Below are 13,305 nucleotides of genomic sequence, written 5' to 3' on the forward strand. Positions count from 1 at the left end.
TTTAAAGAGGACTTTTTTAATTCTTTACAGACTCGTTTCTAACTAATTTACAAGCGAGTCAGCCGGCTGCCATGGCCGGAGCCCAGCAGCAGGGTGGATCACACCTTCAGAAACAGGCTTTACGGCTACAGGCACTAGCGGGTATCCGCAAATGGCTGGTTGGGGGGCTGTCGGTATGCCCAACCTCCAAACCCCTTATTACCATGTTTGATTGCATTACTCCCCTAAGAAAGAAATCCAGGAATGCATTCGCACAGGTAAAAACCGTGAAAGGCTATCCCAGCCACAGTCTTCCAAAGAGCACCATCTAATAATGCCAACTGGCCCCTGCTGTGAGGTCTCTTCCTGAAAGTGTCATTTCCAGCAGTGACGTGAAAACATGATGTCCACGCGGGGTTCAAGGCACACATGGTCTATGTGTTATGGAGGACTGGGGCAGTGCAAGTGAAAGATGTCACTAGGGTCTGGCCTAATTCAGTTCAATCAACCTTTCGTCACAATTGTCTAATAATGCACTAATCCGTGTTTTTACTACACCAGGGCTACTAGGAAAGTCTAATCAAAATAGGGAACACAAACAGGAAGCCTGGTCTTAAGTTATTTACAAATCCCAGTAAATACAGATGCTTGTGCCATTCTGCTAGACAGGCTTCTGCGGTGGGGAAAATTTTAATAGTGCTCGGGATGTTCATTGTTGTGATGGCTCCATGTTCTTGTGCGCACTGGGATTCTGCCTTCAATCTTCTTACAGGCAAAGGGCATGGCACAGACTTTCAGTTCCGTCTCTTCCTCTTCACCGCCGCTGGTTCAGTCCCGCCAGATTCTTTATCTGTTGCACACCACGTGAATGGAACAGAAATGACACGAAGATGAAAGTAATTAACACCCGTGGTACATGAATGTTCAGTGTGGCTACATGTAGCTGTTCCTTCCAAGTGTTTGGGAATCTGTCTCTGCGGGAAGGGACTAGGCAGATATCAGGCAGACCGGGATTACAGAAAAAACTCCCAGATATTGCATGCTCACCACCAGAGCAATCTAACCTAACTGTTCTCTGGAATTACATCCATCGTCTCCTCTCTTGCCCTGGTGTCAGCCTTCTCTCCAGCCAATGAGGGCTGCATGTGGCTCCCTCTACAGCACAATCAACATCACTTCCTGAATTGGCTAGAGGTGTCCTTGGAAAGCAATACAAACCCCTTTTCCTAACTCTCCAGGGTCTTACTGCCCCTGTGTTAGCAACTCCAGCCTTGGGACGAACAATCGCAGCACCTGGACTTGGACTCCTCCCATCGTTGACATGTGCTGCTTTTGAACTACTGAACTTGTCCTTTTCCTTTTAAATGACCCCTTTAACCTCCTTTAATCTCTCCCTCTTTGTGAGTAATGTAACGGACGGTAAAATGATGCCCCGATACACTAAATCTTCAACAATGGGATGTGCCTTGACAGCTGGTGCCAGCAGGGTTAATCTACAGTGATGAGATTCGCAGTGTGGCAGCAGTAACTCTCATATACATGCAGATTTCTTGTGGCTGAGGATCCTAGAGTCCTTTCAACAAATGGCAGGAAAAACCCTAACGGTCTGAGGCGACAGGTGACCAGTCTAGGAGGGTGGGATTAATCCTTAACTGCAACAACAGTAAAAATTGTTCCCAAGTAATGCTCCAGTCTTAAACATGAAGAAAAGCTTATTTCTATTAGTGGGAAGGTAGTTTTGTTGCATGTGTAATCTGTGTTGTAGAGAAATTCAGTACAGAAACACAGTGCTGACAGGATTTGCTTGCTAAAATAACGGTATACTATCTATTTATTTAGCACCCTTTCATCCCAAAGGAAATCAAAGCAGTTTATCAGTTATAAACAGGCACAGGGGAAACACTTCATATGTCACAGACCGGCTACCACCTCTGTGGTGGAACACAGCTTCTTTTTAGTGAAAGAAGAGGATACTGTATCCAAATGAAATTGTGGAAGTCATTTAATCCAGAACATAAACCCCCGACTAGCAGTTTGGTCAGGACCCTGGCACAAGCACCTTGATTCTCATAATAAGTGCACCATCGGCTATTTAGTCATCACAAGTGGTCAGGAACTTGGTTTTACATCTCAGCTGAGCACAGACCTCTTCAGCAGCACAGTATCTCCTACCATAAAACTGGAGCAGGGGTTCAGGACTGACTCAGAGGGAAATGCACCCCCTACTGTTTAACCAAATACTATTACAGGCAGCACCTGGGTTTTCCTAAAAGTCCCTAATTTGGTCACTGACCAGGAAAGACATTACAAGGGAAAACGACTGATAAATTCTTTATTCTGACACCTCTTCCTCTCCTACTTCCTGGCCCCTAATCCTCGAACATCCAACCTGTATTTTGGCACTGTATTGTGAGTTCTTTCATAGGGAAATGAGCAGACCATTTAAATACTTCTTCCCCAGAAAAAACATTTCAAGATGCTCGTGACTTGAAGCTCCACCAGTAAAGAAGCTACTATCTCCTTGATAGAAATACCTCAAGAGACACTCTCTCAGCTGGGTTCTAAACTTGGGATGAAGAAGAAACTAGTAACAAGTCTGGATGAGGAATAGAAACAACCCTCTTTAGGTGCTCTGCTTTCAACACTACTTACAGTGACTGCGGCTCCCATTAGGCCCTGGACGAGTGCTTCTCCTGTTGACTGTACCTAGGCAATACAAGAACACACTGTTGCTTTCTGCTGATTTTAAACTTGTATAGGCTCATAGGAGAGGTTTACACACACGTAGCTCTTTGCAAGCATGTGTTGCCGTGATGGAGGTGTTTGTATGCACCCAGTGATGCAGAAAAGTGACATCCAAGCACAGGTTCAGAGTGGAGCACAAGGGAGCCGACATGCACAACCAGTACATAGGCCAAGTGGTGACACACACGGACTAATATACTAAAACCATAACACAGGAATGGTTCAAAAGCAGAGGAGGGACTCGCCTGGAATTCTCCCAGTAACGTTATCTAAGTGGGCCAGTCTAGCATCAAAGTGACTAAATGTAACTGTTTTGCTGGATTTACATGGAGAGGCATACACATGTAATTCACTGTCTATGTGATTTATACACATTTATTGTTTTATTGTACTAACAGTGCACAGGGCTCGCCCGTCAGTATATTTGCTGTGTGTGTGTGTACTGGCTGGTTTGTGCCTAGGTGCTTGTTGTGCATTAGCACTGAACCATGTCCAGCTGCACACACATCACCTACGTAAGGCTATGTGTATGTCTGCACTGAAATCATGGGGTGTGATTACAGCTTGAGAGGCCGAGGCAGCATGGGCTATACAAGCCTGTGTGGAACCCTGGGTATTTACTCAGGCAGCTAGTGTGCACTTAAACCCATGCTGCTGCAGCTTCACGGTCCACTACCCAAGCTAGCTAGAGTACAGATAGCTTGGGTATGTCTGCTCAAGCTGCAACAAACCCATAAATGCAGTATCGACAGGCCCTATGTTCCCTAAACTATATAGTGTTACCTGTTTAGCTGTATGACCCATCTTCATGGCATCAGCTATTCTGTTTTCCAGGAAGCGCCAAGTCTCTTCAAAGTCAGGAGACGAGTCCTGCATCATCACCACCTCAGTGGTGTTGTAGATGCCAGCTAGCACTGTCCGACGAGTGTACCAATTAATCTGCAAGGACATGAATCATGAGTAAGGCTAAGGTTTTGTCAGAGATATTTTTAGTAAAAGTCATGGACAGGTCACAGGCAATAAACAAAAATTCACAGAAGCTTGTGACCTGTCCCTGACTTTTGGAGGGGTCCCCCCACCAGGGCGGGGGCTGGGAGCTGCAAGGGGGCTGGCTGGGAGTTCCAGCCCCAGGGCAGAAAATGTCATGGAGGTCTCTGGAAGTCACGGATTCCGTGATCTCCGTGACATAATCATAGCTTTAATCATGAGACACAAAGTTAAGCACTGTCCAGTAAAATGCAGATCTCATAAGCTGACCTGGGAAGGGGAGAGATAGAATAGAGGTAATCTCTCCCAAGTTATCAGCTGAGCAGTGATTGATCCAGGGTGAAGGGACAGCTTAGCAGACAAGACAGATTGAAATCAATGGAAGTTAGAACCCTAAATACCTTTGTGGCTCTGGGCCTTAAACTATTATGAATGCACAAATTGTGCTTATGCAGTAGGCCACCACCCTCTGACACTGCAGCTGCTCTCCTGGCACCAAACTGATATCACAATTACAGTGACCACCTGGTTCTGAGCAAGAGAGAGGGAGAAAAAGCAGCGTGTAGAAAATTGCTGACCAAAAGTTACACCACCACTACCCGCTTCAGAGTGCAAATAGGTTGCTGCAGGGGTTAGGAAGGAATCCAGCCTCACCCTATTCTGCGCTGCCCAGTCAGCAAGATGCATTGTGGAAGACTTCACCTTTCCGTAAGGCATTTGTATCAGCCAATGTGAAGTTAATAGCCTGATGCAGCATAACAAATCCTATATTCAGAACCAATCCCCCCAGCTGTGAGCTGCTAGGGATTCAGACATGTATAAAGAGTACTGATACCACACGCTGAATCATTACATTGCGCTTGCAATGCCGTAAGATGCATTACAACGGGCTATACCTGAAACTCTCCAGTTTGTCCAACCCCACTTGAATAATTCCCATGCCAAGCAAAAAAAAATTGTAAAGGGACTCTTACTTTTCAACTTTGTTTGCTTTCGTGATTAAAAACCCCAAGTTGCAGCAGAGATAGGAGCAGTGATGGTTGCTCCATTCACACTTAAAAGCACAAGAGAAAACAGCGGACTTGAGTTGCAAAAACATGGTTAGAAATTGGCAAAATATTGGTTGGATAGAATGTCCTTCTATCAGCTACACCAGAAACTTGCAAACCTTTACTCTCCACATAGCCACTTGCAAACCAGTTTGTCTCAGACGCATCCCATTCTTTGCCCTTGTTCCTCTGCTGCGTCAAAGCATGCAACACAGGAGTCCCCTGTGCAAAGGTAGGTGACGGAGAGCTCCATGTTCAAGATGGCCTTACTGCAAGTGACTGAGCTAACGCCTTCCTAGGGAAACAGGGAATGGGATCAGCTTCCCAGGTCCCCACAGACAACTTGGTGACTCCCTCAGAAGTAGTGATGAATAGATAAAGAATGTGAAAGAGAGGTTCTTCCATTTCAAAGGTGCCGGGGAGACTTTCAGAAACAGCTCAGTTTAGGCCCAGCCTCTGAAATATCATCAATGACTTTCAGACTCCATAAGGCACTTAGATTTCCGGGTGTGATCAACTCCTTTCAGCTGCTTTCTGGTTTATTTCTTTAATTTTTCTGTCATCTTATTTATTTTCCATTGCAGTAGCTATTTTATACATAACTGAAGTTTATTAAAGTAGTTTGTTAAGATGGCTCATTTAGCTTTCCCCACTGATGTCTACATGAATTAAAATAATTTATTAATTGCTTTAATTAAAGCTATAATTTACTTTGCTTTTATTTCCTGCCAAAAAGATGAAGGCTTTAATAAGCTACTGGTATTTTATGTTTAGCTGCTTTGAAGGGTTTTGAGGAGAATCTGCACATGCTATCATCAATGGTGGAGACAGTAGCCTGAACAGAAACATTTCTTTTAATGGTGAACATTTGGATCAACTTTTCTGTCCCTGAGTTACACTCATATAAAATCTCAAATTGTGTTTGGGTCTAAAAAAAAAAAAAAAAGAACATTGTTATAACAAAGTCTAAGAGAGCGACACATTTTAGTCTATGCCTAATTACAGCCAGTTATAAAGACACAGGGTACAATTTTCAAAAGCACATAAGTTACATAAGAGACGATTACTCCTGGGAGAATTCTGCGCCACTGCGCAATGCAGAATTTTGCAGAAATTAATGTTGTGCACACAGAATTTCCTTTTCCCCACAGAAATGGGCTGCAGTGCTTCTGGCCGCCACTAGGGGCCACTGGACCCAGCAGAGCCCAGCTCACACATAGAAGACACTGCAAGGGAAAAGGGGAGGGTGTATTGGCTAGGGGAGGAGCTCCACAGGGAGAGTGGGGGAGGGCTTGTGTGTGTCTGGCCCCCCAGCTGGGCTCTGGAGGGGAAGGGGGTAGAGAAACAGGAACTGGGTTGTCATAGGGGTTTCTTTAACTCTACTCCTGGGGGAATGTGTGTGTGTGTCTGTATTATTACAGACATACTTGCTGGCAGGTATTTTGAAATAAGTTACCAAAATAACTTGAAATTGGTGTGATTATGTAGTGTTGTTTTGACAAATAAAATTTGCAGAATTTTGCAGAACTTTTAAATATTGTGTGCACAATTTTTAAGTTTTGGTGCAGAATGCCTCCAGGAGTAGATGATGTTCCATTTTCAACAGTGACTTAAAAGCCTAAGTTTCACTGAAAGTCAATGGGCTGAAGAGCCAGATTGTAAAGGTATTTAGGAACCTGGGGAGGGATAGCTCAGTGTTTTGAGCATTGGCCTGCTAAACCCAGGGTTGTGAGTTCAATCCTTGAGGGGGCCATTTAGGGATCTGGGACAAAAATGGGAGATTGGTCCTGCTTTGAGCAGGGGGTTGGACTAGATGACCTCCTGAGGTCCCTTCCAACCCTGATATTCTATTCTATGATTCTATGAACCTTGAGATGCAGGTAGGCTTTTGAAAAATCCCACTAGGTGCCTAAGTCCCACAAACTTTCAGCAGAACTTAGGCTCCTAAGTCACTGTTGAAAATGGGAACTTAAGCGTTCTGAATATTTTGTCCTTACTCAATTCTACAACAAGGATAAAGGCTTTGCTCTGAAACAGACATGATTGCAATGCACACTTCAATCCTTCATGTTGCTATGCAATGCTAAAAGGTATGACTAGTCTGTTTGCGAGGCGCCAGGACTTACATCGGTGGATTGATCTCCTGCATAGTGCCACATATCGTCCACCATGCTAGTGAGGAGGTTTAGGCTGGAAGGGATGTTGTGTGGAAGCAGCAGAATGCTTACAGCCTGAGAAGGAAGGAGACAAACAAATGGAGAGAAGCACACAGCATTAAAACAAACCAACACACAATCTTTTGCATGCATTGATTTTTTTCCCCATGTTGCTATGGTTCTGTCTCCACCTCGAGCAAGAGGCATTCCCAGTCCCATTCAGCTAGCAATGGTCTCTTTTATGTCACTCTCCTTGAGTAACAGGGCCATTATGAATCCTATTGGTGCTCTCTTTCTTGCAAGAAAGACATTTCCACCCTCCTGTGGGAGGCCTCCATCTTCCTTCACAACACAACTAATATATTAACACTATTATCTGCCTTCTCGCTGTTGGGAAAAACTGGATGAAGCTATCCAATCCAGCAGTGATGCTTCTAGATCAGCTGGTAGCTACTGAAGCTATGCTCACCCCCACTGGAAGTGAGCACCTCACCTTAAAACACCTCCTAGTTTTCTAGCCCAAGGAGGGAAGAGGCTAAATCCAAGAATTAAGCTTGGATGTTCAGCAAAGCAGCATCAAGTTCCAACAAGCTCATCAATCTACCTTAGTTTGTGTTTTTGAAGGTTTATCGTTAGCACGTTGGAGATGCAGTATAGTGAAATAAGCACCACTTCACTTCACCATTTCCAAGCATCAGATGAGCAGAATGCAACAGACCCCAGGACGAGTGCTACAGGGAACCTATCTTGCAATTTGAGTGCAGGAGCAATCCAGCACAGAGACTGAACTCCCCTTGGAGCTCCAGAACGGAAGGGGTGCATCATGAGATGTTTGCCATTTTGGGATTGCAAGAAAAAACACCATCAATCTCTGCTGCCAGCTGTTACCCTCCAAGGACATACCCCTAGGTCCTGAAGGAACTATCTAGTGTGGGTTTCACATATGCTAGGAAATCCAGAGGCTTCAGGGACATATTTAAAAAGAGAATCTGCAGGTCCATTTTGTACCTGGGGCCATTTCTCAATGTATGGGATAAGCATCCTCAGTCTGGCTTCCACAGCATCTCTCAGGAACTGGTCTGTCTTCTTCTTCCTGGAAGAAGAAAAACCATACACCTATCTGCTAAAGATTCAACTTTGAATTTTCATTTTTAAAATTTTAACCTCCATCCAAACTTAGCAGATGAGGTGCATCCTTCCCGTCTCCTAACTCTGGCTCATCTATACAAGCACATGTCTGTATGGCTGGATTCATTTGTACATGAATAATTTTTCCTCTGAAGCACCTATGTCACTCGACAGTACTTTTGTCCTATCCCCTGGTGCCTGTGCACCTAGGAAGACACGTTTCCGCATATAGTTAGTAACTACGACACATGATACTCACTCTGCCTGGCCCAGCTGCACCAGTTTTTGCTGTTCCTCCAACGAATTAGAGAGCTCAGAGTTGCACTGGGACACAAAGTGTAGTATCAGCTCACTGCCGTCATTGTGAAACATCCCTGCTGCAGCAACAGAGAGGCCCAGAGACTGTGGGACGGAAGGAGAAAGACTCAGTCGGTCACTAATTGCTGAACAGCCACCACGTAGGGAATGCTGTTTGATACTTGATTTGGTACAAGACATCACATGAATTCAAAACAGAATGAAGTTACTTTATAAAGCTCTTCCTGTACCAACCTCTTCCTAGACCCTTCTGTGCCCCTGTTGCTCCACACTGCATCTAATGTTGACATTACCTTCTAGTGAGTGTATAAAGTGGGTCAGTTCTGCCCTGCTTTATAGACAGGACCAACCCTATGGATTTCCATAAGGTTGCTCAAGTGTAAGGGAAGAGTTTGGCTCTGGGTCTCTTTGAACTGCATCTCTCTCTAATTTCTTACATGCTCTCGGTCTCTCCTGCCACATACCTTGGCTCCCTCTGCAATGGCATCTGCTGTCCACCCGTGAGTAGGCACAAACTCCAGCGACGCTGTCAGGATTCGGTGCTGCAGCTGCTCTTCACTCTCATAGTCCTCAGATTCCGCACCACCCTGATCAGTGTAACTACAAGAAGGTGTCATTATAGTAAGGGAATTCTACCCTCACATATCACAAACCAGGACACATCATCCTATTCTTGTTTCACCACTGGCAGGTAATCTCTTGAGTCAGATACACACTGGGTTGTCCTTTGCTTTATGGTTCTGCTCTTTTAATACAAATCCCCCCGTCTCTCTAAAATCCTTCCTGTCTCTGGGGAAAATGATCCTTAAATTAACCACAGTTCATGTAGGGGCAAGAGGAGAAAAGGAGGGCTGGACCTAGATGGGTACCTGGTGACTGCCCAGTTTTGAATATTGCTTGCGTAACTGTAAATTGTTTTGTCACAGGCCTTGTATTTAGCATATAAGGCAACCATAACTGCCAAGTTTACAAAAATCTAAAACTGATGCATGTGCTATGCAAACAAGAGAAATTCCTGCTTGGAAGCAGTTCCTATTCTGCCTCTCTGATGGCCAAGAGAACTTGCATTTTGTCAGAGCAAAACAGAACGCCAAACTCAGAAGTATCAAGTTCTGGATTAAACCTGGAATTCATGATTTTTGAATGGGTTCTCCATTTCTCTAATCCCTTTATCAGCAGGTACTGGTACTGGCTATGTAGGTTACCTGTGGTGTGAAAGCTGGGGCTCCTGGTCAGGCTGGTCACCTGGTGGGTGTGATTCAAAACGTTGCTGGGAGGAAGATGGTGGCGGCTCCTGTTTCTGTTCATCTGAGACTCTCCTCAGCAGAGCTGAGGCATGGAAGGCACGCTGGGCTGGGTACAATGGGCATGTGACCACTGAAATGGAAACCACAAGAGTCATTGGTCTCCGTTAAAGGAGAGTGAGGAGGAACCAGGGGTGAATGAGAACAGAAACAGAGATTGGAGCAACTAGTTTTTTCCTCCAGAAAAAGTGTCCATATTTGTGCGCTTGAAATAAAGGGAAGATGTTCTGTTGTAGGAAAAAAATCCTGCAGTTTGTGATCTTCTTCCAAACAGCAGAGGATTTCACAACCTTGCACTGGAAGCCAAACAAACACTGACTGGAGGCCACCACAGCATGACTTGCCTCCTCTTTCTTTCCATGCTGAAACCAGTAAGGAAAAGAAAGTAAAGAGCCAGTGAACTTACAATAAAGAGCTCGACTGGGTAGTGCTTATGACAGACAGACTAACCAAATCCTAACAATGCTACACTTAGACTAGGGCATTTAATTTTAAAGTGACCTGTTCAAAGACAAAATGCTACTGTAATTTGGCTATCACATAATAATTGTTTTTCTTTAGCCAAACAGAGTTATTTTTTAAAAATTTAATGCGTGTATATGTATATTCTGTGTCCTTCCCAAAGGGGCATGCTGCTGATCTGACACAGACTGCACTTTAAAAAATCTGGGTTCATTGACTAAGCAGCTCATCTGACTTGAGATTGTAAATAAAAACTGGCTTCCCCCCCGGTAAATGTCACCCAGTGACAGATGATATGAATGAGTTGGCCGGCTACTTTGCTAAATTCCTTTCTGGGTCTGATCATAGTCATGCCCCAAATTGCACTTTGGAAAGAATGTGGATGGCTTATTATGTATATGCCTGGGGAGGAACTGGCCAAGGAAAGTTATTAAGGAGACTAGTTTTCATTTTCAGCCTCACTACCAAGATATTTAAGTGCAGGCTTTTATTTAAGGCTTTTCCACTGGACACTAATTAAATTTTGTCTTGACCAGAATGGGGTTTACAGATTAGTACATTAACACAGTTGCCCGTCTTTGGCTTAGAAAGAACCAATTCCATAAGGCTTGTCTACACAAATCATTAGTTTGCAGCAAGCTGGGGTGTAAATCTACCACACAGTCGCCAGCTGCGCATTAGCTGTCCCTGTGGATCCTGCTGACATGACAGGCCCCCTCCGTTCCCCTCCCCCGCCAGTGAGTCCTTTGGGGGCCCCCTCCGTTCCCCTCCCCGCCAGTGAGTCCTTTGGGGGCCCCCTCCGTTCCCCTCCCCCGCCAGTGAGTCCTTTGGGGGCCCCCTCTGTTCCCCTCCCCCCAGTGCGTCCTTTGGGGGCCCCCTCTGTTCCCCTCCCCCCAGTGAGTCCTTTGGGGGCCCCCTCTGTTCCCCTCCCCGCCAGTGAGTCCTTTGGGCCCCCTCTGTTCCCCTCCCCCCAGTGAGTCCTTTGGGGGCCCCCTCTGTTCCCCTCCCCGCCAGTGAGTCCTTTGGGCCCCCCTCTGTTCCCCTAGTGTGCTCTTATCTTCCTCATTTTGAAATGGGAATGAATCAAAGGACAATAAGGAGCTGTTAGTGTGTGTCAGCAGGGTCTGCATGGACACTTGGTACGCAGCAGGCTAGCGTGGGGTAGATTTAAACCCAAGTTGCCGTAAAGCATGTGCATAGACAAGCCACTGGCTGCATAGTTCAGACACCCTCTAAGCTCTCCCTTAAGTGAAAATACACAATCTGGGACAATTTTACCCATTCCCTTTTTTGGGGGGAGGGGCAGAAAGAGATTAATGGGATGATCTGATAACTCTAAAGGAGATTTTCTTTATGTCCCAAGAGCCAAGAAGTTTTAATAGCAGAATACTCCTTTCAATATCCTTCACCCAGCACTTCCTCTTCCATAACAGGCTCTTATCAACCATCATTTGCACCCCCCACACCTCCCAGTCTCACGCTGTACGACTTGTTATGTCTAGAACTGGCAAACAGTTGTACATAAACTGCAGTCAAACAGGGCTTCCTTATTGTTCATACCACTTCATCACCACTGTCTGAGCCACTCGACTCCAGTTAACCCAAAACTTGCAATAGGTCTGGCTTCATTGTATTAGAGACACCAATTTCTCTTCCTTACAGCATGTGACCTGCTGGTGTTCTTCACCCTTACTGTGCCCTGTGTCCCAATGACACCGCCAGCCGTGCATACTACGGTTCAAGTAAAGCTGAGAGGATCTTGCACCCTAACACTAAAGCCAACACGAAGGGTACACGGCGCGTAAGACTTCTGGTGTCAGCATGAGACACTGCAGTGAGGCCTCTATGCCACTCCACAGACACAGTGCTAATCTTGCTGTGCTCCTCTTAGTGGTTCGGTTACAGGCAGGGCTCAGGATACCAGAATACCAGTTAAACATCTAATTCACTCTAGCCCAGAGGTTCTCAAACTTTTATACTGGTGACCCCTTTTACACAGCAAGCCTCTGAGTGTGACTCCCCCCCCCATAAATTAAAAACCCTTTATTATATATTTAACACCATTATAAATGCTGGAGGCAAAGCGGGGGCTGGGGTGGCAGCTGACAGCTCACAACCCCCGACTAATAACCTTGCGACCCCCCCAGTTTGAGAACTCTAGCATGTGGAGTAGCGCCTTGTCAGTTATGCATCTGCTTCTCCTTAACACTCATAACCTCTCAATGCCATTTGACCCCCTACTCTGCCCTGATACCCAGAATATACCAAAGCCAAGTGAATGTCCGGCTCCTGGCCCAGTACCAAATGGACCCAAATTCTAGCACTGTGTCACTAGCACTCACAGATAACCACTTAAACACATCCGCATCAGAGCTTCCGCCTACCTAGCTGATGCGTCTGAGCTCTACTGGCAGCCTGTGATTTGGTTTGCAAGCTCCTAGGGGCAGAAGCCATCGCTTTTAATCTGTGCAGCGTCACGGGCCATCTTGGTGCTTGGTAAATAAATAGGAGTCTAGTTAAATGGAAAACTTCTACGCAGCCTTAACCACGCAGCTGGCAGCACCCCCCAGAGCACACTGCAGGGCACCAATGCCAGCCAGGTGTGTCTGTAAATGGGGCTCCACAATGCCACCCCGCTGGCACCCAGCATCCTCACCCCACTCTCCCCAGCGCCACCCTGCAGCCACCCGGCACCCACCACGCTCTCCCCAGCACCCACCCCGCTGGCACCCGGCACCCACCACGCTCTCCCCAGCGCACCCTGCAGCCACCCAGCACCCACCCCACTGGCACCCAGCACCCACCACGCTCTCCCCAGCGCCACCCTGCAGCCACCCAGCACCCACCACACTCTCCCCAGCGCCACCCCGCTGGCACCCGGCACCCACCCCACTGGCACCCAGCACCCACCATGCTCTCCCCAGCGCACCCTGCAGCCACCCAGCACCCACCCCACTGGCACCCAGCACCCACCCCACTCTCCCCAGCGCCACCCTGCAGCCACCCAGCACCCACCACACTCTCCCCAGCGCCACCCCGCTGGCACCCGGCACCCACCCCACTGGCACCCAGCTCCCACCACGCTCTCCCCAGCGCTACCCCCGGCGCCCTCCCCCGGCGCCCGCCCCGCCCCCTCCAGCGCCCTCCCCCCCGCGGGCACCCGACACCCGCCCCGCT

The 13,305-nt window shown here is 46.9% G+C and overlaps 1 protein-coding gene across 5 annotated transcripts in view; it reads right to left on the reverse strand.

Moving 5' to 3' along the window:
- The window catches only part of COQ9 (coenzyme Q9), a 13,582-nt gene continuing 277 nt past the window's right edge, over positions 1–13,305 (reverse strand). Inside the window, exons 2-10 of one of the 5 annotated variants that reach the window (XM_073307420.2) lie at positions 12,513–12,620; positions 9,568–9,739; positions 8,827–8,962; positions 8,304–8,446; positions 7,925–8,009; positions 6,887–6,991; positions 3,508–3,663; positions 2,632–2,685; positions 1–829 (exon numbers count right to left, since the gene is read on the reverse strand). In XM_073307420.2, the coding sequence (XP_073163521.1) occupies positions 794–829; positions 2,632–2,685; positions 3,508–3,663; positions 6,887–6,991; positions 7,925–8,009; positions 8,304–8,446; positions 8,827–8,962; positions 9,568–9,739; positions 12,513–12,620 (995 nt within the window). In that variant the 3' untranslated portion in view covers positions 1–793. The other 4 variants (XM_073307423.2, XM_073307421.2, XM_073307424.1 and 1 more) reach the window with 4 other exon arrangements.

The sequence above is a fragment of the Lepidochelys kempii genome, chromosome 12 (genome assembly GCF_965140285.1).
Source record: "Lepidochelys kempii isolate rLepKem1 chromosome 12, rLepKem1.hap1, whole genome shotgun sequence".
In the NCBI taxonomy this organism is placed as follows: Eukaryota; Metazoa; Chordata; order Testudines; family Cheloniidae; genus Lepidochelys; species Lepidochelys kempii.